Source organism: Castor canadensis, chromosome 1, assembly GCF_047511655.1.
Source record: "Castor canadensis chromosome 1, mCasCan1.hap1v2, whole genome shotgun sequence".
Lineage (NCBI taxonomy): Eukaryota > Metazoa > Chordata > Mammalia > Rodentia > Castoridae > Castor > Castor canadensis.
This window is the reverse complement of record NC_133386.1, coordinates 133,367,760-133,395,018: the sequence shown is the minus strand read 5'-3', so window position 1 is coordinate 133,395,018 and position 27,259 is coordinate 133,367,760. Positions and strand designations below refer to the sequence as shown.

At 50.4% G+C, this 27,259-nt stretch overlaps 1 protein-coding gene across 2 annotated transcripts in view; it reads right to left on the bottom strand.

The window, feature by feature from the left end:
• Positions 1–6,306: 6,306 nt before the first annotated feature.
• The window catches only part of Chrdl2 (chordin like 2), a 31,400-nt gene continuing 10,447 nt past the window's right edge, over positions 6,307–27,259 (bottom strand). Inside the window, exons 2-12 of one of the 2 annotated variants that reach the window (XM_020152669.2) lie at positions 26,059–26,171; positions 21,559–21,652; positions 18,917–19,059; positions 16,579–16,672; positions 14,916–14,971; positions 13,084–13,249; positions 11,804–11,998; positions 11,225–11,398; positions 10,404–10,458; positions 7,083–7,175; positions 6,307–6,464 (exon numbers count right to left, since the gene is read on the bottom strand). In XM_020152669.2, the coding sequence (XP_020008258.2) occupies positions 6,374–6,464; positions 7,083–7,175; positions 10,404–10,458; positions 11,225–11,398; positions 11,804–11,998; positions 13,084–13,249; positions 14,916–14,971; positions 16,579–16,672; positions 18,917–19,059; positions 21,559–21,652; positions 26,059–26,171 (1,274 nt within the window). In that variant the 3' untranslated portion in view covers positions 6,307–6,373. The remainder of the gene's footprint in view (positions 6,465–7,082; positions 7,176–10,403; positions 10,459–11,224; positions 11,399–11,803; positions 11,999–13,083; positions 13,250–14,915; positions 14,972–16,578; positions 16,673–18,916; positions 19,060–21,558; positions 21,653–26,058; positions 26,172–27,259) is intronic. The other variant, XM_020152670.2, reaches the window with a different exon arrangement.

Genomic DNA, 27,259 nt, shown 5'->3' with positions numbered 1-27,259 from the left:
AGAAAGTTAGTGAGACCCCCCTCCCTCCGCCCCCATCTCAAGTAGCTATATGGGAAACTTTTTTTTTTAAGCATAGTACTGGGGATTGACCTCAGGGCCTGGTGCTTGCTAGGCCAGCATTCTACCACTTGAACTATACCCCCAGTTCTTTTGTTTTTGTTATTTTTCAGATAGGATCTCATGTTAATTTCCTCTGCCAGCTTTGGGGGATTAGGAGTAGGGTCTGAACCCTCCTCATTCTACCTCCCAAGTAGCTGGGATTACTATGCCCAGCAAAACAACTGCTTTTTGGCTTTTTTGATGGCACTGGGGTTTGAACTCAGGGCCTCACACTTGCTAGGCAGGCTCTCTTACATGTGAGACACTCCGCCAGCTCAGCAACTGCTTTTTAATGCTCTTGAATTCTAGGGGTCAGGGAACAGTATGAATGCTTTGTTTTTCTGCCCCTCAATGTCTGGGGCCTCGGCTGGGAAGACTCAATAATTGTTGGGGGCTGGGAACATCTGGAGGGGTCTTTCTGAACATATATGGTTGTCATTTCGGGTAGCTGAACTGAAGTCAGCTGGAGCAGGTGACTTGAAGCATCTACATGTGGCCTTTCCATGTGGTGTGGCTTCCTCACAGCATGGCTGCCTCAGAGTTATTGGACTTCCCACATAGTGGCTTAGGCTTCTGAAAGCAAGTCTTAGCAAACCAAGCAGCAGCTGCCTTGCCTTTTCTGACCATGCCTTGGAAGCCTTGGCCTAATTTCTGCTTTATTCTATAGGTATAAATTACCACAGCCCTCCCAGATTTAAGAGGAGAGGACATAAACTGCACCTGACAACAGAAAGAGTATAAAAGCATTTTTGGATATGTTCTGAAGCAATGCCAGATATGAAGACCAGGGTGTCCACTTGTGTAGGTATGAGGCCCTTCCTACAGGACAGACTGAATAAGAGAAGAGAGGTGGACCAAGAGCTGAAAGCCAGGGGCTCCTGGTTGATTCTCCTTGTGCTTCCATTCTGGTAAAGAATTCAGAGAAGTCAGAAGACTTTATATTTGAACTTGGTGCTCAAGATCGTTAAGAAGTTATATTTGGGGTTGGAGATGTAGCTCAGTAGTAGAGTGGTTGCCTAGCAGGAGGCCCTGGGTTCCATCCCTAGCATAACACACAAAAAAAGGAACAGTAGTTACAAATGTAACTGAAGTTACATTTGTCAAGATATAGAATATATGTAATAGTTGGTTAGTTTGACTTATAAATTTTAAATGCTTAAGATATGACATATAGACTCCATTCATATTCTTGCCTGGGCCCTGCAAATGTGAGGGGTGGTGGAGGTGGCAGTGATGGTGGAGGTGGTGGTAGTCCTGATGGTGACAAAGGTAGTGGTGATGATTCAAGGGCTCAACAACCATTTATTGGGCACCTACTGTATGTCAGCAGTTAACTACATTTCACTACTATTATCACTCTTCTTTCATTTCCTTCTTTAATCCGTATTATTGAGTATTCCCTGGGGACTGTGTTGAGCATACACCATGTTGTCTCTTGCTCAAGATACCTACTGTCCAGCAAGAGATCATTGCAGTGCAAAAGACTGAGTTCTGCCATGGGAGAGTATACAATGCTGGGGCAGCAGGGTGGACTGGGGCGGGCTTCTCTGAGGTCTTGTTGGTTAAGCTGGAATACTATAGGCCTACAGTAGGAAAAGACATTCCAGAAAAAAGGAATAGTATGTGAAAGGAGTAGAAGAGAAGACAGGGGTCCAAGGGGTGGCAGCCTGGGGACAGGGACTCCTTGGGGACCATGTGTTTGCTACCTACCCCCTTATTCGGGGCACTGCTCTTCTCTGCTCCAGTCATATGGATGGCTACACATCATCCTAACCACCCAGGCTTAATGCTGGATCACCCAATATGGATCCGTTAGAGTCACCTAGAGCATCGCTCCTGGAAATGGAAATGGAGACCCCTCATGCCCTATCTGCGTATGAGCCCTCAGGATGCCAAGCAGGGCTTGTTGTGCTGTCTGCTTTCAGGAAGAGTTGGAAATAAAGTGCTGATACTCAGGGAGAGCAGGGTTGAGAAAGGAGGGAGAACATCCTGCTGCTGCTGTCAGAGTCTGAGTCAGGTCTTCCTGGAGCCCAGATCCATCCAGACCTGGTCAAGGGGCTCAGTGCACTGGACTCTGGCCTGCTGGGAGACATCGGGGGATTGGGTTGAAGGGGCCCCAGGAGACAGAGCAGGAAGTGTCAGGAGAAGGCGCTTTGGTGCCATCCTGAGGGCAGTGAGGAGGCATGGGAGGAGGGCCTTAGTGAGGAGGAGACATGGTCAGACTGCGGTTCAGAAAGGCCACTCTGGACTGATGAGCAGGACTTATGGGAGGTGGGGAGGCTGAACTCTCATCCACCCAGATACCATGGGGTAGGGGAGCCTGAGCCTCCCAGTTAGGCCCTGAGGGTTCCAATCCCTGCCCAGACTCCCAGTTGTTATTCCATTTTGGGCAAGTTGTGTGCACTCTGATTTAGGATAAAGACAGGGCTGGGGAGAGAAATCAGGTTTTAGGTGGCTATTAAACCAGCCTGGAGCTGGGGGGCCAGAGACCCAGGTTCTAATTCTGGAAGTCTGAGAAAACTTTCCTATTCACAGAAACCCACACCAGCCCAACCCCCTTCCAACCTCAGCCACCTACAGCATTTTCTCTTCATCCTCCATGAACTGACTCCAGAGGAGAAGGCAGGCAGGGACATCTTCCAGGGACCAGACTTGCTGAGCCAGCTCTAGAGAGAGATGCCATTGTCCCCAGTGGGGCCCCAGGCCTTCCCTCACCTCCGGGCCGGCTCCAAACCACAAGCCACCTTCTGTTTCTCAGAAATACTGCCATTTCCCAGAGCCCAGCTTTCTTGGGGGATGGGAGGAGGTGGCTTCACAACTGCCTTAGGAAAAGGAAGAGGAAGCACTCCAAGGAAACCTGGAGGCCAAGCCTGGCATCATAATAGGATGATCCAGTTTTGGGGGCTAAGAGGCTAACTGGGAAGGTCAAGTGGAGTAGGGGCTCTGGGCCCAGATTTGCTGCACCTGCCCCAGGGTAGGACCTAGCCCCTCCAGTGTTCCAGGATCCATAAGAAAGTGCCTCGGTTGGAATGCAAGTCCATTTACCATTGTGTGATCTGGGTTGATCACTGAGCCTTGACTTCCTCACCTCTTTGACCTGGTTAACAGTCCCCTCCTCACTGGGTTGTCCTAGGGAGCAGATGAGACATGGACTTGAATATGTGTTATTTACTAGGCCAGGCATGGGGGAGTCACTGGCTACCAGGCAGAATAGCAGAACTATAGGACTCCCTGCTAGAGCCTTGGGGAGCCCCAGAAGGAGCAAGCTGGGCAACACTAGATACCACTTGCCCTTCTCCTTCATCACCCTCATGAGCGTTGATCCAGGGTTCCGCAGCAAGTTTGTGACCCAAGGAAGAATGGATTTTAGCTTATTCCTGAACCTGTCTTCCTCCAGCCTCACTCCTGTTTCTCCTCTTTTTCCCTCTCCCTGGATCTTCTCATCACCAAGAATGACTTGAGTCTCTCCCATCCAAAACCCCTCTTCCATTCCATGTGCAGGACCAGCCACTCTCCTGCCTCTCTCCTTTATCGCCAAATCTGTTAAAAGATTTGTGTGTTTCTTCACTTCTCAGATACCACATTAGCTCTTCCCCAAATTCAGCTTCCACCATTCAGCCCTCCTGACACTGCTGATTGCTGTGATCACCAGAGTATCTTTGTCCCCACAGAGGGTACTTTCTGGTCTCACTTATCAAGCTTCTCTGCCCCAGCCAACTGCTTTCCCTCTGGCCTCCATTGTCCTTCCCTTGCTGATGTTCCAGTGGTCCCCCTCTTTTACTTCCACAATCTCTTGGGGTATGGTCTCCCCTCTTCTGGCTTTCCTCACCACTTATAGGCCAATAGCTTCCAACTCCTTACCTCTAGCCAGCCTTCTCTCCTGACCCATAATATACCCAAAGGGGGGCTATAGCTAGCTTCTGAAGTCTCTCTCTCTCTCCCCTGCCCCCCCACCCCCAAACCTACATCTAGTCAGTTGTCCATTCTGCCTTCCATGGTCATCCCTCAGTGGATTCCTACAATAGCTCCTCCCTGGTCTCAGCCTTGTTACACCAGTCCATTCTTCAGCAGCTGACAAAGCCAGCTTCCTAGTTCACAGATCTAACCCCAGCACTGAAGCTTTGCCAGGGTTCCTTGGGGCAAAGTCAGAACCTCTCAGCTGAACAGGCAGCCTCATCTTCCTTTGCTCATTACCTCAAACTATTGTCCAACAACAATGAGCTTTCATCTTCTACCAAGTTTTCTCTTTCTATGCCATCACCCACTCTCCTCTCTCTCTCCCTCTACCTTTTTTCCTACCTCTTCCCCACCCTTCAGAGCACACATAAGTGTCTTCAGACTAGATTGGAGGCTGTGCAACTACAGTCTCTGTCACTGCCACTCTTGGTACTCAGGTGTTGTGATTCCTGTCCCCTCCTCCTCCTCAGTATACCCCTAGGATAGGAGGGACAATACTGGTTTTTTGTTCTGTGTTGGTAGTCTAGCATAAAGCCTACCCTACAGCAGCTCAGAAAATGTTTCATAAGTGAATAATAGAAGGAAAAGACAGCAACTTGGAGTGGTGCGAAACCATGGTAGAGTGGCTTGGATTCACATGGTAAGCCTTGTGTGACACACTCAGAAAATTCTGGACTTTAGAAAGGAGGGGTTCAAGTATTGAACTTGGCCCCCACGGAGGAATAGGTTTGGTGTTGCACATCATAGGGTTCAGATAAGCCCGTCAAAGAAACCAGAAGGGCAGTTCAGCGTGCAATAACAAGAAAAGTGTGCAGGGAGTTCCGTTCCTATCTGAGCCTCTAGAGCTGCCTCTGATTGCAGAGCCCTGCCTCCAGCCCTATTCTCCATCAGGGCTGGAGGCTACAGTAGGGGAGGCAAGAGTAGCCTCCCTGAGAAGACATCAGAACTAGCTTAAAAGATGGACAGAGCTCACCTCGTGAGTGGCTGGGTTTGTAACGTCCTGGGCTGCTTTAACAATAGTCTGCTCAGAACCCATCCCAGAGTTCCAAGTTCAGCCCCAGTGGTGAGCAAGCCTGGCCAAAATGACGAGTCTCCTTGAAGACAGGTAGAGACTGTGAGGGGAAATTTTCTGACCTGGAACAAGGAGGAGTTCCTAGCCAAGCTCCTCAAACCCCAGATTCTGAAATCGCCACTTGCTCTGAGTTGGCAAGGGAGTTTGAGCAGGGTGACAGCCATCCCTACTAAGTGAGGGAGGCATTGGTGGAAGGCTCAGCAGACTTCCCTAACTGCAGGAACCCTGAATGGGAGACCAAGGATATGAAGACAGCAGCCAGGGCCCACTAAATGGCTACATAAGCCCCAATCCACCATTTCTCTGGAGGTCCCAGTGGGCCAGGGCAGGGAGGGATGGGGAGCCAGGGCTGCAGAGAGCTGAGACTAGCTGTCTTGAGAGCTCTCAAGGAAGACAGAAGGCCTGGGTTCTGGTCCTACCTCATTGCTCATCACTGTGAGGTTTTGGGGAAGACATCTGCCCTTCTTGAGCCTCCAAACACTCTAAACAACCTAAAAAGGTTGTCCGCCCTCAGTGAAATCATGGGCCTTCAAATATCGTTGATATCATATGAATTGTTGATTTGTCTTTAATTGTGTTAGGCCTTCTAGGCTTGTGGGCCAATGGTAATCTGATTGACTCTTGGAACCCTCCCAGAGGTGAGGATGTTTGGGTGTCTTAACACTGGTTGTTGTGTGGAACTGGGGAAAGATGTGAGCCTACAGCCAAGAACCCTGTCTTATAGCTCCAGCTCTGCTACTAACCAGTTCTGTGCCTTCAGGCAGATGACTTCTTAGCTTCTCCACAAACTCAGTGTCTTTGCGTGAAGTGGCTGACCATGGTGAGGGCCCTTGGCAAAATCCTTAGAGGCTCTGGTCACCACCCTCTTGGCTAACTAGAATTAGTCGCCCTTCCTAGGTTTAGTGCCACAGAGTCATGGGAGATGGGCTGCCTATAAAAGCAGGAACTGTCATACTGCAGGCTTGGGGACAGAAGCAGTGCAGAGCAGAGAACAAGGGCCTGGGTGGGGAGGCCTCAGGAACTATCCCTTGCTCTAGTGACAACTTCTATGAGGACTGGAGCCAACCTCTGTCCCTTCTGGATCTATCTCTACCCTATGTAATGGGGATAGCTGGGCCACCTTGCAAAATCCCTGAGGAAGCAGGCAGGAGACCAGATGTGAATGCAGCAGGCAGGGCTAGGAATAATGCAACTTATTTATTAATATATAATAACAAAAATGATAAAGCTCATATCTGCAACTGTTTAGGTATTTGTTACAAGGTCTTGGTCGCTTTGTCTGGACTGGCTGTGACCTTCAGCTCTGGAGTCTGGGCTAGGAAGATGGTCCAGTGACCTGCATGGAAGGAGGAAGAAGAGAAGGATGTGTGTGGGGGTATGTGTGTGAGTAAGATGTACACAGCAATGGCAGTGAATGGGAAAAGCTCAGGACAGGAGGAACTGTGTGAACCAGGGCTTGGAGCCCATGGGGGAGAGGCAAGTGTCCCCAGGTTACAGTTGTGGTGCATGACCCAGCTTTCCTGATCCCTGTGGGTAATGCTCCTACCTGTGACCTGCCCTCCTCCACCCGAAGTCCCACCCAGGTCCATCTTCCTATGAGTAATGAAGAACAGATTAAAAGTACTGAGGAAAGTGGTTAGGAGGGTTTCACAGAGGAATATTCCAGTAGCAAGTAAGCAGGCAGCACCAGGGCTGGGGGTCTCAGATCTGCCCCAACAGCCCTATCTCCCCCCAGTCACAAGGCCAACCAGTAGTTCTGTTTCACCTTCCCTCTCCTGCTGGCGGGTTGGGAAATCTCTGGCCCTGCCACCCACTGGATTCCTGTGCTGGGAACTGACGTCTGTAGTTGACCACCCCCCTCCCGACAGCCCCTCCTCCTGGCAGCAGCAGCCTGGGAACTCCCGCCTCAGACCCTGCTCTCCTCCCAGGCCCCATGCTCAGCCCAAGGTCCCACCTTCGTGGGTGCCAGTAAGCAGCCGGAAGTTTTGTGCCTCTTTCTGGAAGTCTTGCTTCCTGACTTTCTTGATCTGAATCAAGTGGAAGATTCCTGAGGACAGAGACAAGGGTATGAGCAGGAAAGGCAGGACCCTGTGGTCCCATGGACAGGGCATCTTAAGCTCAGAACTGACCCAGCCACCTCCCTCCCCTGGCTCGGTTCTGAGCTGTTCTAGCCCACTGCTACTGTCCTTACTCAGACCCCTGCCTGGGTCACTACACAGAGTCCCACCCCCTTTTATTCCCTCTCTAAACCCTACTCCTCAGGGTGGTCATCTGAAATGTACTTGTTACCCTGTCATTCCCCTTCCTTGATCTCCCATTACCTCAACAATAAAGCCACACCCTGTAGTCTCTTTTCCCTATTGACACTGCTCCTGTCACCAGCGCCATCTGCTCTCACACAGTTCACCTCCCACGGTGCAGGAAGGGAGGGAAGAAGGCTAGTGGTGGCTCATATGGACAAGTTCATCTTTTCTCTGGGCATGGCATGTATGATAAGAATACCAGGTGCTTAGTCAGACAGCAAAGAACTTGGAGTTGTGGTGCCTTGCCTGTGGTCCTACTCTAATCTTGAGGTTCCCTGAGGGGGGCCACAGCTTTACAAACACCAGCCCCTCTGCTGGAAGATCTGCTATTGCCTTCTACTGCTACTGTGGCCACCAAGTCATAGCTGGGACGTCTTCCCTGACCCACCCCCTGAGGAGTTACAACTGCCTTCTGGGGCCCCCACAGCACTTGGCTTCTGCTTGTCATTGTACCCATTTCTAAGGCTATTGTTATGTCTACTCTTGCCTCTCCCACCAGACTTGGGACTCCTGGAGAGCTTCCATTCTGGGCTCTGAGTTTGGCCCACATTAGGCATGTAGAATAAACGAATCCCTGGAGAGATGGATGGAAGGACAGACAAATCTATCTAGATGTACCCCATCTAGGTGAGACCCTGAGGAGGAATGAAGTATTAGCTGAAATCCCTGATGTTTGCATCACACAGGGAGCTGGCCACTGGCACAACACATGGCACTGAGGTCCTGAGCACATGGACTGTGAGGTTGCACCAGCTGTTACCCACCCAGGCCTTTGGCCAGAAAGAACAGATGCAACTAACAGGGCCTCAGCTAGGCCAGCACCTCCTTCAAGAACCAAGAACCAGACATGCATAAGGGAATCAGAGTGGGACCCCACCAAGGGAAACAGAAAACATGGGTCCTGGGACTGAGTTTCAGGGATTAAGAAATACCAGCACTGTCTTTGGAACCCCCAGCACAGATGCAAATGACCAGCACCTACCTCCAAAGGCCCAGGAGCTACAGCAGAGGGGCAAGCAAGAAGCATAAACTGAGATGGGGACAGGTCCTTACACACAGGCCTGTTACTACACACACATAGGAAAATGGGAGAACAGGTGGCAGGGATGAGGGCAGGTCCCCACACTATAGTCTGTGAGGCACAATGGCAAGACTAGGGCTCTTTAGCCCGAATAAAGATCTAGCCTGAGGGTCATGGTTGTGCCTGTTGCCCTGTGAAGGCAGTTGGGCCCTGTGGCCCTCCAGGTGCATGAGTTCCTGGGAGCAGAACAGGTTCAGCCCATTGTCAAGATGAATGTCTCTGGACTGAGTCATTCAGGGCTGGGAGTGAGGCACCTGCTGAGGAGGTGGATACAGGCAGGGACCAGAGACCAGGAGGCTGCAGGGGTCTTTCTTTCTGACAAGGCTTGGAATTGAGACTACCCTGAAACTCCAGAATCTAGAGCCCCTAACCCTAAGGCACTCTGCTTTGATTCTGGTTCCCACAGCTGGTCCCTCTGTAGTGTGGCCTCACATGGTTCGGATTTAGCATCTACTGCTCACTTTGTCACACACACCGCCACCACTACCAAGGGAGGAAGTAGTGAGTGGTATCCCCTGACAAAGCGCCCTAGGAGTGTTTGTGTTGACTCCTCCAGCCTGGGGGTCAGCAGAAGAGGCAGGTGAAGTGAGTTAACACTCTCCATACTCCACCTCACTTCTGCTGGACCTGGCGGTGATGAGACTGGCAGTAAGCTATCCTCTCTTTCATCCTGGCAGCCTCTTCCATTCTCCTATTCCATCCTGGCACTCCTTGGCCTTCTTCAGTCACCTCCCTAAAAGCATAAGACACCCCTTGTGGAGGTGGCACTGGGAACAGTCAGACCTGGCTTGGAATCTGATTTACTGTTCAAACTGTGTGACTTTGAGCAAGTCATTTGACCTCTCCAACTTGGTTTTCTCATCTGCAAAATGGGACACTGATACAGAGCCCTTGGGTTTCTCGTAAGAATTAAATGATGCACATTATACAGAGTGCCTGCTTTATATCCATCTCAGGGCTCAGGGCAGATGATCATGAGCTCTGAAGCCAGAGCTTGAGGTTGCCACTGCCATCCTTTCTGCTCCCATGCCTCTCTGAATCCCTCTGGCCTCCCTAATATATGGAGTCCCATCCTGCACAACACTTTCCTGAATAGCTCAGCTTCCTGGAAGCTCCCGCTGTACTATCACTGACCCCTGAGTTCCTGAGCACAGAGCCCGGGTTTACCATTTTCTGCTGCTCAGCACCTGCTTAGCGGGTGAGGGATAAGGGAGGCCAGAGTAAACCTGTGGCCAACTCCAGTCCAGGGGCTCAAACAGAATCCTAGGGCTCAAACCCATGGTAAAAGTTCCTGACTGTAACTCTCCATTTCCAGTCCAGTCCTCGTTCACACACTTTCTGTGAATGGAGCTCGCTCCCTTCTTTCCACTCCAGGAAGGCTCCAAGTATGAGTTTCCACTGCCTCTCTGCAAAATTCTAACCAACCCACGTGGTAGGAGGAGGATACTGACATTTTTAGTGCCTTCTGCAGATCAGGGGCTGTCCCTAAGTCATTTAATTTAATCCTCCAAAACTCCTCTTCCCCAATCACAAGAGAACACTGAGGCCCAGAGAGGTCAAGTGATCACCCAAAGTCACACAGCTAAGGAAGAGCAGAGCCAGGATTCGAAGCAGCAGAGTTGGGGTTCAAATCCTGGTCTGCCTGATTCCAAAGCCCCTGCTTATGGCCTGACCCTTGCAATTACTCAGAACATGGCTGTTCCCTCTGCCTGAGCAGCCCTTCAGAGCCATGAAGCCAGCAGTCCTGGCCCCCCTGAGTCTTCTCTTCTCCAGGCTGAACAGCTCCACTTTCTTCGTCCATTCCTCCTACGACAGGGGGCAGAGTAGAGCAGGGGAAGAGCCGCATCTGACGTCACAAGACATGGGCTCTAAGCTCCCGTCCTCCACTTACTGGCTGTGTGGCCTTGGGCCAGGTACTTCACCTCTCTGAGCCTCAGTTTCCTCATCTGTAAAATGGGGATAATAATACCTAACTCTCAGGATCGTTGAGGATCAAATGAGACAGTGAATGTGGAAGCACTTTGTAAACACTAAAGTGCTTCACACATTGGTTTTCATTCTCAGTGTTAACACTCTTATCATCATTCTCTCTTCCTCTTCCACCCCCAACCCCAGCCAAACCCACCAGTGAAGGAGAGTGACCTTATTGCTAATTTGCACGGAGAGTTTAGTTTGGATCATGGCTTAATGTTTAACTCTACCCAAGGGACTTATGTTCTACAAGAAGAGGCACAAAACCAATCCCTTTATCAATGATATGAGTAGCCTGGTGAACAGGGCAAGTTTCTGGAAGAATAAGAAATACACTAGAGTGATGGGATTCACCACTGAGAAAATGCCAAGTAAAACTAGACTCAAGGCCTCCTGCTGTGGGGATGATGTGAGGGCCTCCTGCGCTCCACTATGGGGTGCTGAGCTCCTCACGTTAGACAGAGAAAGATTTCATCAGGGTTGGGTTGTGCAGGGTGCAGTAACCCCTTGCTCCCAGGAGAGGGAGCACTTGGAGGCCTTGGCATCTCAGCTAGTGAGCTTATCAGAACCGTCAAAGGAACCAGTCTCCCCACATCCTGGAACCGGGGACTCTGGCTACACTTGAAAGCATGGCCAGAGGCACATGATCAACAAAACATCCCGAAGGCCCCTATGGGGTCCTAGAACAAGAAGGGGAACAGGCCAGAGGTACAGTCGGCTGGGAGCAGGCAGGCCACTTACCTTTTACCAACTTCCAGAGGTAGATCTCCACCTGGTCAGAGGCCTCATGCTCAAGGGCAAAGCGGTGCAGGCTGTCTGGGCTTGGGGAAACTGACGTGTGAACGAGGACCCGGCCAGGCACTTTAGGACACCTGGTGGGACTGATCTCACTGTGGGCAGTGTCGGCCTTGTCCTCTGGGAGAGACAAGAAATGGCTGTTCTTCTTGAAAGTTCTAATGGTCTAAGATTTTTTTGGGGGGTGTGGGGACAGCACTGGGGTTTGAACTCAGGGCTTCACGCTCGCGAGGCAGGCATTTTACCACTCCTCCAAACCATGGTCTAAGATTTTATGACTCGTGGAGTCCAGAACATTATTTGATTCTACATCTGTGTCAAGCACTGCTGAGTATATTACTGTAATGTTAGATGGTTCCATTAAAGTCTGACATTTTCCACCCTTATGCTTCTGACAGTTTGTGTGTCTGTACACCCTGTGTCCTACGCTCCAGGTCAGAGAGGTTCCAAGGGCCTGTGGCGCTGGGCAAAGACCCAGGGCTTGCTCGGGCCAGTGCCCTCCCTGCCCCCAGCACCTCCTCATACCTGGGCAAATCTTGCAGCATTTCCCTGCCACTTTCTCTGGGTGGTGGCAGGGGTACTCGGTGGGGCAGGTCACACGCTGGCAGTCCTGGTAGCCATCCTGGCAAGTGCACAGGATGCAGGGCAGGGGGCCGAAGGAGCGGAAGGCCGGGTGCCACACCTCACCGTGCGAGTATGTCTTCCCCCCATGCACGCAGGCTGGAGCAAGGAGGGCAGGAAGGGAGGAGGCTCAGAACCTCGGTCCTGGCCAGTGTCTCTGGTCCTCAAGGACCCCACCCCGAGTCTGTCCCAACCATACTGCCTGCAAAGTGTATACCAGGATATAAAACCTGTCCCATGTCCCTGACATCTCTCATCTCAGCACCTGATAGGCACTTGCTAAAGATGGAGATTCCTCCCTGGCCTTGCTGGGGCAAGGGGAGTGCTGGCCTGGTAGTAGAAGCACTGAGATCAATGTGGTGGTGTGACCTCTAGCAGTTCTCATTCCCTTCTTGTGCCTCAGTGTACAACAGGGCAGAATTCAGTAGCCTCATGGCCCCTTCCCTCTCCACCAGCTGGGGAGCTCTGCAGAGAGACCCTGTTCCCGCCCCCCTTCTGCATCACCACTTCCCCCACTCCAACTTTACCATCCTCCTGCAGCCCAGCTCTGCTCCCTCCTTCCTTTGTTAAATTACCCCTCAGCACCACCTCATATTGAAGTACCTTATTCATGTCTCCTAAACTAATCTGTAAACCCCTTGAGCACAGAGGGCAGAGGGCAGAGGCCATTCTTCTTCTCTCTGTTTTTGTGTTTGTTCTGTTTTGAGGTGGGGTCTCCCTCTGTAGCTCAGGTTGCCTGGAACTCACAATCCTGCCTCAGCCTCCCAAGTGCCGGGATTATACACTTGACTCATCTCTCTGTTCTGTCTCCCTCATTTCCCAGAAAAGGCATGAAAAATGCTCAAAAAAACAAACATACTATTACGTGGGAGGTTGAGGCAGGAGAATCTTGAGTTCAAACCCAGCCTGGGCTACGTAGAGACCTTATCTCAAAACAAAACAACAAGGAAAACTAATATACTGTTCCAGTACTGGTTTGTCTCTGACTCGGTGCTCTGCACCTCAGGGTCCCCTGCTGTCAAATGAAGGTTAGACTCCATGACCCTCAATGGCACTTCCAGTTTTGCTAGTTTATAAGCTCAAGGTCAAGTGGAGACTGGGGAGCCAGAAAAGGGGGCTCAAGAGGTGGAAGCACTTGGGCACCCCTTCCTGACCAACAGGATGGAGGAGGATCTGGTCCGCACCTTTCTTATGTTTCTCCTTCAGGACAATCTTCACAGTCGTGCTGCCTGCACTCTTGGGTCGGAAGTGGCGAGGGATGAAGCCCAGAGGAGAGCTGAGGCCAGTGGGGGCTGGGGTACCTGGGCCTCTCCTCCCACCATCACCCGAACACGGATCCTGGGAACGTCTCTGCAAATGGGGCAGGAAAGGTGCCGATCACTGACTATGACAGGCCATTGCTGTTGGCAGAGCCACAAGCCAGGCCACGGGGAGAAGCTTGAGGGTGGATACCAGCAGACTGCCCGTGAAGAGAGGGCACAGGCTCTGGAAAGAACCATCTAGATGGTGGGTCTAAGATATTCTCAGACTGTGGAGAATAGTGATTTGGAAATCCAGCCTCCAGCAAACCCTTCTCAGGCCTTGTCAGAAGTGAGGCCTTAGGGCTAGGGTGTGCAGAGGGTACTGAGGTGTTGATCTGGGAGACATAGCTGGTCAGGGATATGGAGAGCTTAATGTTTAAGAAGAATTAGGTGGTGGGATAAGGCTCTGAACGAATTCAGGCCCCAGAATTCCACAGGGCAAGAAGATTAAGAACAGGCCCACTCAAAGACAAAGGGTCTTCAGAGCTCAGGCCTCTCTCCTGAACCCCTAGAATCTGAGATCCTACCCCTTCAGACTAGGTCTTGAGAGACCTAGCAGTGATGGCAAAGACTGGGGGTGAGAGCAGCTTAGGGGACAGGAGCTCATCAGCTCATTTTTGGGTTGAGTAGCTCCTGGCATGGAAGAAGAATGAGTAGACTGGGGGCAGGGATCAGAGCCTAGCCCCTCCCTCGCTGACCCAGAGTCTTCTTCAGCCCATTCCTACCCCATGCAGTCTTGAGCCTGTTCTTTCCTAGCCCAGAGACAAGCACATAAGAGCTCCCTGAGTGGAAATTGTCCCAGGTTCTAGCTCAGGCCGACACACAGGAAGCTCCCAGGAAATGCTGATCAAGTGGAATTGGAACAAGAAGGACCCCCAAGCCTTAAATTGTGACCTGCCCAAGTCATCCAGCAAGTCCGTAAGTAGCTGGTCAGGGCCTGGCACTAAGTCTAGTGGCTTCTCATACACACTGCCTCCAAGGGAGAGGGTGGAAAGTAAGGGGATAGAGTGGCTCAGGTCCCTTGGCAGAGGCCCAACCGAGATGTCCTAGTGGATGAGAGGACACGAACTTACATCATTGGAAATCTCTGGGAAGAGGATCCCAACTGGGCTCAGGGAAGCCAGGATGAAAAGGGGAGGAGTCTTTACATTGTAGATAAGGCACAGAGGACCAACGACGGACCTGAGTCAGCGTTCAGGTCCATGGGCCCCTCAGTCCACAGGGAGGTGGGCAATTCAGCCCATCTGAGCTTTGAACAAAGCTGAGAGGGGCCAAGATAGAGAGGGGAATAGACAGGCAGAACCAAGACAAAGAATCAGTACCCCAGGAACTGTGTGGGGAAGCATGGCCCAAGCCAGAGGCCATTCCCCCAGGAGAATGTGCTTTGGAGGTGGCCTGGTGTGAGCACAGACACAGGTTCTGGATAGAACAGAGTCAAAGAGATTCCCAAGAGGGAAACAGAAAGTTTGAGGCTTGCTCCTACCCTGGGTAGCAAACTGTTTTCTTTGTGGCCCATGGGTCATGATATGAACCATGATGGCATGCTATGGAGAGGAGCTGAAAAATAAAGGGGGTGGGGGCCTAATTTAGATGACCCAAGGGACAAGTGAGAAATGAGGACAATAACTGGAATTACCTGCCCCAGAGTCATGCAGATTTCAGTCCTGGACACAGAAGCCTTTCTCCCCACCCTGTCTATACAACTTCATACTCACCACCCCATGGTGTGACTGCACGGTGTCTTCTTCCGCTGACTTCTCATTTGCCCCATCTGAAAGCTCAGAAGGAGGCTGGGTCAGCCTTAGCCTCCTCAGCCTTGTAGCTATGGCCCTAGAGTGCCCCTTCCAAAGTTTAGTGCTGCTTCTGTGGCCCCAGTAGGAACTCATTCTCACTTTTCACTACAGCCTGACCTTCTCCTGTTGGGATGATGAAGTCCTCACAGCTGCTTGCTTTCTTGGTTTCCCCACACTGACTTTCTGGACACTGTTAGGACTAAACTATTTGGCTAGGTCAGAGCATCTTGCTTAGTATTTATTTAAAAGGCACCGCTGGGACACCAGGCCATCCCTCAGTGCCCATGATGGATGACCCAAGAGCTCAGAATCCCATTTCTGCAGCCAGCTTAGTAGTGGTTCTCTGGGCAGCCACTCTACCCAGTTCCACGTGAAGCCACTATGACTTGGTTTTCACTACACACCCAGGCCCTACTCTCCAGACTCCCTGCCCTTCTGTGTGAGCACCCCAGGCCTTTCCCAGCCGCCACTCCCCTGGGGAACAAGCTCTAGTTTCCTAAAGCCCTGAGTGTTGCCCTCTCCTAAGTCCCTATTTCACTACACTGGCTCCCACACTCCTGCTTCAAAGATGCAGAACACTGGAATTAATTAGGCTATGGCTGGAAACCACTGGGGTTCATCCCCCAGTGTACACTGATGCCCAGAGAAGGCAAGGAATTTGTGGCATTAGCTATAAGAAATAAGACAACTGGAGTCAGGTGCGCCTTGTAGAATGCCAACTTCTGGGAACGCATTCCACTCTGGAGCAGCCCCAACCTGAGTACTGCCTCTTCCAGGAAGCTTTCCTTGACTGCCCCAGATCAAGCCCTGCCTAGCCTTCCCTAGCTCCTGTGCTGGCCTCTCTTTCACTCAGAGATTCTACCTGGATTTCTGCTTGCCAGCCAGGTTTCAAGCCCAGGTGATCTCAATCCTGTGCCCAGTTCTGCCATGATGAAAACTGAAGAAGCCATAGTCCCAGTCTGTGTAGTTCCCTCTCACGTGTCACTTTGCTCTTAGCAGCCTCATCTGATTGGGCAGCAGTGCCCCTTCTGCTCCAGCCAACTTATAGTCCTCAGCTTCAAGCTAGCGGCACCTCCTGTCCATATCCTCTGCCCCACTTCTTAACCCCCCCCCTCCTACCAGATGCTCCCAAGGCGATCCAGTACAGCATGATGGGAGAGTGCAAGGGACTTAACACCCTCAGGAGTGGGTGTTAGTAAATGGGAATTAGTGAGTGGATAAATTCTTCCTTCCTCCACTCCTACCTCTATCTAGTCTTTCCTGAAAAGAAGATTACTCAGAGTATGGGTAGCAGTTGGTCACCAAGCAGAGGTGGCTCCCAAACAGGTTCCTGCATTGCTTCTTTCCTGCCTCACTCCCCTTCCCCTTCCACCTGCCTCCTGATATTGTAGTAGGACATAGGTGGCATAGCAGTTTCTGGGGGACGGGAGGGTGGGAATCCCAGGCTAAGCCACCACTGCCCCGGAGGAATGAATAGTGCTACATGCTAGCTGTCTCTGGGGCTCCTTCCAGCCCTAACAGACAGTCCGTGGCAGGACTGAGTGAGTGGAGGCTGGGGGACCAGCAGACCTAGGGACACACTTACCTTTGCAGACCTGGCAGCAGGAGTCGGGCAGTGGGAGGGGTGCAGGGCAGCCGGGTTCAGGGCAGGTCATGAGGCCACAGTAGATCTGGCCCTCCTGATGGACAGAAAATGGGGGCTGGGAATGATCCCTGATGACCAACCTTGGGGGTTAGGAGAGCCCCCTTCCCAGGAAGCAAATGCCTGGAGTTCTCACCTGAGGTAGGGTGGCACAAGGCTCAGAGGCAGTCCCCGGTACCCTCCCACTCCCACTCCAGGCCCTGAAGGTAATTTCACAGTCAGTCCACCCCAGGCTCTCACAGCAGCCTGTGAGGGGGGATTCTGCCCACCACACAGATGAGGGGAGCCCTGAGAGGCCCTTGTCATCAACTTACAGGGGCAGTTTTGGCAGTATGGACAGAGCCCATCTTCTGGCTTTTTCTACTGAAATCAACATTCTTCTCTCCTGGCCCAGAACAGGGGCTTAGCATGGGCAGGAGCTGGATGGGTGACACCTGGACTTACTTTACTCTTGCTAAAAGCCCTTGGCCTCCAACTACAAGACCCAGCCTCAAAAGACAGAACAACAGGGGACGGGGCCTTCTGGGAGGTAGGGGCCAGGTGGTTTGGTAAGCACATCTCTGTGGACACATACATGTGGGTTGTGAAGATCAGAGGTGGGTGTGGCTATGGAAACCAATTGTAAGGCACCAGTGTTCCTGGAGGAAGTGATGTGACCTTGTGTTCTCTCACTAGTCCTTCTCATGACTCTGAGAAGTAAAGATCCTGATCCCTCAGCCAAGGCCAGAAGTTGAGCCAGTCCCATAAACAGGGTCAAAAGAAAGAAGGGAGCCAGGTGCCGGTGGCTCCTGCCTGTAATTCTAGCTACTCAGGAGGCAGAGATCAGGAGGATCACGGTTCAAAATCAACCCTGGGCAAATAGTCCATGAGACCCTATCTTGAAAAAAAAACATCACTAAAAAATAAAAAAAAAGGCTGGTGGAGTGGCTCAAGGTGTAGGCCCTGAGTTCAAACCCCTGTACCACAAAAAAAGAAGAAGAAAAGGAGAAGGAGAAGAAGAAAGGAGGCAACACCAGAGAGAATAAATAAAAGAATCAGTGGAATGTTCTTAACAGCCCCCCACCAGCATTTTTGCCTCTTCCCATGGCCCCATTCTAATCCAGGCCTCTCCCTTCATGGAAGGCAACCCAATGCAGGGAGCAGAACATAGGCTTTTGGAGTCATGTAGTCCTGGCTCTCTATTGTGGCTGTGCCACTAACAAGCTGTGTGACCTTTGGCAAGTCACATAACTGTTCTGAGCTCCAGTTTGTTCATCTGAAAATTAGGAATCATGATATCCTTCTACAGCCATGAGGATACTATATATAAATACAAGGCGTTTGCATGAACCTAATGGTACAGAAAAGTAGACCATTGCAAGAGGCACAGGCCCTGCAAACAGTAGTCAATCACGAGAGAGTCAATCACGAGAGAGTTTGTTTGCTCTGTAGCACAGATACTTTCAGATTCCGAGCCTCAGACTGAAGAAATAGGGAGGCAGGCCCAAGAGAAGTGACTCACCAAGGTCACACAGAAAACCACAACAGAGATGGAGTTCAAGGACAGGTCTGTGACATCTCATCTAGAGAGGATGTTATAGATCATCTAGTCAACCCTCGTGGGCTCAGAGGTTGGTGATCACCTCAGCTGTAAGGAACTAGGAAATCATAGGTTTCTGCTGCTGTTCACACCTGAGAAATTAAGCCCAAGGCTTAATTTAACTTAACTTGCCGAGAGCATCCTGGGAAACTGGAAGAGAGCCACACCTAGAACCCTCTAGAAGAGAGGGTGAAGACATTGCAGGCCAGGCCCTACTTGGCAGAGTCAGCCCTGCTGTCCTGGGGCCCAACTCTGACCATAGGCAGGGGGAGTTTAAACAACATCAGATTAATCCATTCACTACTGTCTGGCCCTGTCTCTGTAGCCCAGGCCTGATGCTATCATTCACTCATTCATTCTGCAATTACAGGTGTCTCCAGAATGCCCAGGGAGCAGCAGAAGGCACAGAAACAAAATGGGTTTGTTCCCTCCTCTCAAGGACAGCAGTGGCCACTGGGGGAACCAGAAATGGGCCACTGTCACTATCAAGAACCATTACTTTAACAAGAAGCTTGGGAGGGTGTGGAATCCCAGAGAAAGGTCACCCAATTCAGTTAGGGTCAAAACATCCTGGATCCCAGATGGTCCCTTCCCAACTCAAGCCCTTTCATTTTCATTCAAGTCCCCACCCACCCTGTCCACACTGCTGTGCTCTTTGCAGGGTAGACACTGGCTAGGGTTAGGCGCAGTAAAAACTCTTACGGTACAGCTGCAGAGGACACACTGGTTGGGCAGGCGGCCAGGGAACAGTTCATGGGCACTGAAGATCTCCCCGTGTTGGTACGTGGTCCCATTGTGTTGGCAGGATTTGGGAGGGGCCCGGAGCCCAGAGGGGGTATGAGGTTCTGCAGGTAGGGATGAGCAGGAGAAAGAAGAAAATGAGGTTTCATGTGGATCTAAGATCTTCCCCAGAATTAAGTAGGCCACTTTTCTAAAAGTTTTGCATTTTGTCCCTTCTTCGAATTTAAAGTAAACTGGGCTGAGTGTGTGGTGAAAGCTGTAATCCTAGCTATTTGAGAGGCAGAGGTAGGAGGATCACCGTCCAAGGCTGGTCTTGGGCAAAAACATGAAACCCTATCTGAAAAATAAAAACTAAAGTAAAAAGAACTGGGGTCATGGCTCAAGTAGTACCTGCCTAGCAAGCTCAAGGACCTGAGTTCAAACCCCAGTACTGCCAAAACAAACAAATTAGCTAACTAACTAACTGACTGACTAACTAACTAAGCTCTGGCCTTCCCAGTCATTCCCCACATCAGCTAACCAAGAGCTGATGCTTATAGCTGACCATGACACTCCCTCTTATGGACCTCCACCATAGTCCTGCAGCCCTTCGGTGTCTGAGGTCCACGGGGTACCAGACACCATTCTAAGCACCAAGGCACACAGCAGGAAAAAGCAGAGACCCTACCCTCTTGATATTACTCTCTTCACTGTCCCTATGCTTGGTGTAAACTCCTATCATTCATTGACCACTAAGCCCTTCCCCATCGCCTGCCAGTGAGTCAGTCCTCACCTGCTGGAGAGAGGGGTTGAGCCCCTGCCCCTGAGACAACCCTCTCACTTTTTCACATCTTTACTACCCACCTTCCCTGGGCTAAGCCCTGTGCTGGGCACTGGGAATAGAGTGAGGACGATGACTCAGCCCCTGCCATGGAGAAGCTCGCAATCCGATTTGGTAGAGAGCATTAGCACTGCAATATGGTAAGGGCCAGGGCAATGGAAAGCCACAAGTTTGGGCAGCCCAGAGGAGGAGCCCTTCACTCAGCCAGGGAAGGCTTCCTGAAGGGCTGAAGGCTAAGCAGAATATTGAAAAACAAGTAGAGTCATGCAAACAGGCAGGTCATGGAAAGTCAGAGAGAGTGAAGAGCATTTGAGGAAGAAGGGGCCTAGGTCAAAGCACAGGGGGAAATCCCTAATCAGTCAGGAGAGGTAAGAACCCCTGGACTCAGCCACAGCCATGGAGGAGACTGGGCAGCATGAAGCTGAGAGCCTCTGCTCTTTGTGGTTTCTGAGCCATGGTCAGATCCCTGCTGAGCTCCCACTTAGAAAGTGGGCCTCTCTCCACATGTATTCCAAGCTCTCCAGGACCCCTACTGCCAGAGCCCACAGCTGAGACCAAAATCAGAAGCCCCTTCCTCATCACCTTCTTGATGCTTCTGAACATCGACTTTCTCTCAGCCTCTCCCCCCTTCTAAGTTGGCTCCCCACTGGCTGCCCCTCACAAGCCACCCAGTCATGCCAATATCTTCTCGGGCCATCTCTCCTCTCGCTCACCTCTACTTTCTAGAATCCCACTCTTAGAGGCTCTGAAGATCATGGAGTCACAGGTGGTTAGCATTAAGACACAGTGTCCCTAAATTTTAGCACTGGGGGGACTCAGAGTTCATGTCTGATCTCCTTGGTCACTCCCAGCCCCAGAGGGTAACTTTGGAGTCTCTCCTACAGGCCTGTGATGGTTTAGATATGGTTTGAGGGTGACCTCAGAGATTCAGGTGCTGGAAGCTTGGTCCCCAGTGTGATGCTCTTGGAAAATGATGTGACCTAAGGTAGGAGGCGGGGCTGGGTCACTGGAGACTCTGCCCTGGGAAGGGAATATCATAGTTCTCCCAGGATTCTAGTTCCCGCAGATGAGTTGTTAGAAAGCAAATCCTCCTCATGCTTTTGCCTCTGCATGCAGCCAATTCCCTGTCCATTTCTCTGGCATGTGTGACCCCGCTATGGGGAAATCTACCAGAGGATGAACTGATGAGGCCACCAGATCTTAGACTTTCAACCACTAAACTGAACTAAATAATTCTTTCAAAAAAATAAATAATAAAAGTACCTGGCTTCAGGTATTTTATAATAGCAACAGAAAATAGACTAATACTGGGACCTTCTAGTCCAAGATTACTTACCTTCAGTTTCTGGAGTGTGTCCACTGCCCCCACCTCTGGCCAATCAGAGAGAAATTGGAGCCCAGATGTGCCAGTCAACAGGCCAAACAAGCCCCTGTATCCTTCAGCTAGTTTCTGCTTTTCCTGCCTCTTCTTGTCATATACTCTGACTTAAGAACCAGAAGTTTGCTGTTACTCCAGCCCTGCTTGGGGATCCAGGGCATGTCCTCCTCTGAGCATCTCTGGGCCTTAAGACTTCTGATGGGGGCGGGAGAAATGACCCAAGGATTGTATGCACATATGAATAATAAAAAAATTAATAAATTAAATTTTAAAAAAGACTTCTGATGGGTAGAGGCTGCCCCTCTCCTTCCAGAGGCTTCACTGAGCCAGGAGCTTGCATGGAGTGAGATGAAGGTCAGTGGGCCATGGAGAGATGAGTGCAAAGAGTGGAACAAGATTACTTACCCACACACCTGGGACAGCATTGCTGTGGCTCCGTCACGGGCTGTGGGCAGTGGACAGGTGGGCAGTGGAGACGGTAACAACTCACTTGGGCAGTCTGAAGGGGACACAAGGGTCAGCCCTGGTTCCAAAGAACCACTGTCTGCCACCTACACAGCTCTTCTCCCAAAATCTCCACCCCAACTACAGAATTCCACCTTGCCTTAAGCCTGTGATGGAATTTAAACAACAAAGTCACACTGTTGGGGTGGCTCAAGTGCCTGTCTAGCAAGCACTAGTTCAAGCCCCAGTACTACCAAAAAAAGAAACAACAAACCAAAAACAACAACAAAAAACTCTCAAATGAGTCCAGTTCCTCTCTTAGCCAATTCATCCAGTCCCCCTATCCTAGGGGGAGGGCAGGCCAGTTCATGGGTTAGCTTAGGTGTTGCACCTTCTTCATGGGGTGTGAGAAATACAACTACATGCCTGAGTTATTTTGGCAATGATCTTGGTGCTTTGACTATGCTGTTTTAACTCTAGGACTTCATTCTTTCAACACTAAGCCTGACCCTTCTGGTCAAGGGAGGAATATGAGAGCAGGTGACTAGGATGGGACAAGACTAAAACTCTGATGTGAAGAACACTCGGGGCTTTGTGGTCCCATGCCCTAAATCTCCAGGAGGTCTGGATTACCCTGGACAGAGCCTTTGGAGTTGACACTGGAGAAGAAGGAGCCTAAAGTTCTTTTGATCTTTCAAGTAGAACAAGTAGGAGAGAATGGGGCAGAGAAACATCCACAGAGATGAGCAGAACAGTGAGAGAGGCCACTGCCCCTTTCAGTGGTTTTCACCAGGCAGCCTCAAGCCCCTCCTCAGCCTCCTTACACCTTGCTCTTCTTGTTACAGGTTCACTGCACCCGATGGCAACCAGCCATTGACATCTGTCTCACTTATTTGATCATGAACTCCAAAGGAATTGTCAGCCCAGGCCTGGCCCTAAGTGAGTGCTGGACTACAAATGAATGAGTGAGTGAGGAATGAGAGGCAGGAGAGGAGCATGGCAGGTCTCTTAGATAAATGGAACCAGCTTTGTTCAAAACTCTGAAATTAGCTAAGTTTGTTTCCAGTCCCCTGAGCCTCTCCCTGCCCTCTGCCTAGCAGAGGTCCCAGACAGCACTTCTTGCAGAGGCAGTCTCTGGTCGAATGGAAGACTAGACTGCCATAGCCCCACTGAGGTCACTACTACACAAGACAGCCAGAGATAACTGCAAGGACCAATCAGTGCTAGAGACATCCCCAAGATCACAGAACTGGTCTGAACAGGCACCTTCTTTTTTTTTTTTTTTTTTTTTTTGGTGGCACTGGGGTTTAAACTCAGGGTTTCACTCTTACTAGGCAGGCGCTCTATCACTTGAGCCACTCCACCAGCCCAACAGGGGCCTTCTAGAGGCCCAGCTCACATGGGAGCTCCATCAATGTTGAGGGTAAACTGAGGCCCTTAGATGAGAAAGTAGATGGAGTGGGAAAGGCTGCGTGGCCTAAAGACTCTTGACTCTGGCCTTGGAAGTGATGGGCAAGAAATCAGGTAGAGACAGGCTGGGGTGGAAAGAGTGGAGGCCAGGCTGTGATAGAACGTGGGCAAAGGGAACCTCCCGGGAAAGTCATTGCCACCACTTATGGAGGCAGGGGCTTTACATTCTGTATTCCTAAATGATCTCACTTCATATTCTCAACAACAATCCGAGAAGAGGCACTACCACTCACACTTCAGAAATGAGAAAAAGTGTCCCAGAGGTTAACTGCCTAAGATCACAATGCAGATAAAAAAGGCCACCAAGGCCTGTACACTGCCCAGGAAGCTGAGCTGCCTCTGATGGATGGGGAGGGGACTCTGTCCCTCACTCATTATGCACTGACAATCTACTGGGTCCTAGGAACACAGCAAGGAGCGAGTCTGACAAGGTTTCTGTTCTCACGGAGCTACAGCCTGGTGGCCGGAGATAGACCATAAAAAAGTAAGCAAGCAGGAAGAAGACAATTTCTAATATTAAGTTTATGACAATAATAAAACAGGGTAATGTGATTAGACTAACAGGGTCAGCTGTTTTCTGTGTACTGGGATTTGAACTCAGGACCTCCACCTTGCTAGGCAAGCGCTCTACCTTTTCAGCCATGTGTCCAATCCTTTTGCTTTTAGTTTGTTTTTCAGATAGAGTCTTGCACTTTTGCCCAGGTTGACTTTGGATGGTCAACCTGGGCAAACTTTGGATCCCAAGTTGGGGGGATTATAGGTATGCATCTCCACACCCTGCCCGGGATCAACTGTTTTAGAAACAGCCATCAGGGAAGGTTTGCCAAGAAGGTAACATTCGCATTGTGGACTGGGAAAGGAAGATTTTCCATTCATGAGAAGATCTGGGGAAGAGCGTTCCAGCAGAAGGAATGGGTGAGAAGGTTTCAAATGTTGGAAGAAGCTACAGAAGGCCCGTTAAGGCTGCAGTGGAATGAACAGATAGGACATAAAGTTAGAGAACAAGGCAGGTGTTAGAGCACATAGAAACCCTGCAGGGAATTTGAATGCTACACTAGGTGAAATGAAAAGTCATTGGAGGATTTTAAGAGTGGAATGACAGGATCAGTTTTATGTTCAGAAAAGATCATTCCAGCTGAGGTGGAACAAGGAGACCTGTTAGAGGCTCCTTTTGCAGCCCAGGTGAGAGATGAATGTGGCTTAGGGGGAGGGGAGATGGGGGAGAGACTCAGCATATACCTTGGAAATATGGGCCACAGTCCTTTGGAGTGAGAAAACTATGTGTGTGAACTCTGGGAAAGGAAAAATGACTTATCTCCAATGCATCACAAAACTTGGTCTTTGTCAATGGACCACATGATATGTCTGGAATTTTCTGTTATCCTTTCCTTTCTGTTCTCTAACTATATGTCTTAAAGTTCTTATTGAAAAGGCTGGTTGGCCTCAGATGTGCTAAGGAAAATCAAGGGGATGCAGCCATTGGAGTAGGGAGCAGGAGGGTGTTATATCCTGTTTGTGTCAGAGTTCTACTTGAGGCCAACACAGTGGAAGCAGTGGGGAATCAAAGAGAGGAAAAGAACCCAGAGAGAGCCCCAGTATCAGAGCCATGAGAGGGGCTGGCCCACCCACTTTCTTCCCCACTTTTGGTCTCTGCCCCCACCTCAGAGAGTTCTGTCTTAATTAGGGAGGCTCTTGTACCCCTCCCTTCTTCTCTTGGTCTGTGAGGGAAAGAGGGAGCTAAGGGGCTCCAGTTGGGAGCTTCCTGCAACACCAGTATCCAGACAAAGAGAGCTGGGGACATCCGAACTGGTCCCCATCAGCTGAGCTGAAGCCAAGGGTTTCTCAAGCCTCTTAAGCTCCTCCCTCCTCTCTTGCCCTTCTGACCTCTCACCTCACCAGAGAATTCTGGAACACACAGGGTCTCATTTAATCGGCTTAGCTGATTGTGCAAGACCCTGTGGAAGTACTGGCTTGGTGCTATGGCTTGGATGTTGAATGTCTCCCAAAGGCCCATGTGTTAAAGTCCTGGTCCCCAGGGAGCAACTGTGAACCTTTGGAAGGTGGAGTCTTTCTGGAGGTTCTTAGGTCATTGGGGGTGTGTCTTTGAAAGGTTTTGTGACACTCTGGTCTCTTCCCCCTCCTCTCTCTCTTTTGCTTCCTGGCCATGAGGTGAGCAGTTTTGTTCTGCAACTTGTACCCACTATGATCTGATGCCTTGCCACAGACCCAAAAAGATCATGGACTAGAGCCTCCAAAACTGTAAGCCAAAATAAACCTTTTCTTTTTATAAGTTGATTATCTCTGGTGTTTCATCAGAGTGATGAAAGCTAACTAACACAGTTGGGTGGGGTGGGAGCAACAGAAGTAAAATCAAAGACATGGTACCTGCCCTAGCTGGTTCAGCCTTTGGCAGGGCATCACCCTATGCATGACTGAGACCTGTTCTCAGGGGCAGTAGCTGACATGCAAATAATCATGGACAGAGGAGAATGGAACAGAAGAAACCACTTCCAGGAGGGGATCATTTGCCCATTTGGGCAAAGCCTCAAAGAACAAATTTCTGGGATGGTCAAGTTGGGGGAACAAATTCTGAGGCAAGGCAGGACAGTGACCCAGAGAGAAGGAAAGAATGGGAGGGAAGGCCAGAGAGGCTCTTGACTGGATGGTGGGAGGCAGGCAGTCTGGCACCAGCACCAGCTAGAAAGAAAACTGGGATAAGAGATGGGAGAGCCAGGTCTTCAGCCAGGCCAGACACTGAGTCACTGTAGGACTTGTCTCTGGGAGGGATAGGGAGTCTGTACATCTACAAAGTGAGGTGGCTTGCCCCGAGCCCCACAGCTCACACTGACAGCACCATTCTAGGGAGCCTAGTTCAGGGTAGGGTACCCCTGACCTCTAGAGTCAGGTTGTCTTCCTGCTCCGTGGGGTGACTTCTCTGGAGGTCTCCCAGATATATCTGATGAAGGTGGCCTGGTGACCAGAGGTACCTACCTCTGAGCAGGTACAGCGTAGGCAGTACATCAGACCTTGTGGCTCCAAGTAGGGGTGCCAACTCTCACCGGGGGAGTATCTCTTCCCGTGGAAAAGGCAGAACATGTCTGGGCCTGGCAAACCAACAAGTACTGTTAGTCACAGGAGACTCCCATCCAAAGACTCCTTTTTGACTCTAAGAAGAATGTCATCTGAACCATCATTCAGGTGGTCTCTTTTCTTCGAGCAAAATGAGAAACCACTGGACATGCACTCTTAGTTAACAAACCTGAGTTTGAATTCAGGGATCTGAGTTTGAATCTCGGCTCAACCACACACTGTGTGGCGTTTGGCAAGTTGCTGCCCCTCTCTGAACCTTAGCACTTATCTCATAGGGAAGTTAGGGGATCAACAGTAAAGATGCTTTCCATATTAAAGTCGTGGTATGAATGTTAGTTATTAGGATTAAATGGATAGTATGAGGCCCAGCAAGAATAAATTACACTCGTAAGACCATGCCAGCTCAGTCACCAAGCAGGGATGACAGTCGGAGTCTTCTCTCAGCCCAGTGCTCCTTTTGCCCTCATAACCACACTTGTTCCTTTTCCTTTGTCTCATTTTCTGTCCCTCCTCTCTCTAGGTCCTGTAATCTTTTTTTGTTGGTGTTGTTATTTTGTACTGGGAATTGAACCCAGGGCCTCACACTTGCTAGGCTATACCTTCAGGGCTTTTGTTTTGTTTTTGAGACAGTTTCACTACCTTTGCCTAGGCTTGCCTTGCATCTGTCTGCCTCTGCATCTGAGTAGCTGAGATTCTATGTGTGCCACCATGTCTGACTAGTGACCTACCTTGTGAGTAAAGTGACTCTCAGTACTTTCCTGCTTTCATATTGTGCTGCCTTCCTGTGTCTCAGCCCTGATGGACAGGTGATTAGGAAACTGACTTCTCCATGTCCTTAAAAAGATCTTTGCACACTGGACACCAGTGGCTCATGCCTGTATTCCTAGCTACTTGGGAGGCTGAGATAGGGTGGATCTTGATTCCAGGCCAACCTAGACAAATAGTTGGAGATCCCTTCTCCAAAAAAATCCAGAGCAAAATGGACTGGAGGTGTGTCTCAAGCAGTTCAGTGCCTGATTTGTGAACACCTGCTTTATAAGTGCAAAGTTCTGAATTCAAATTCCAGTCCCACCAAAAAAGAAAATAATAATAGGGATCTTTG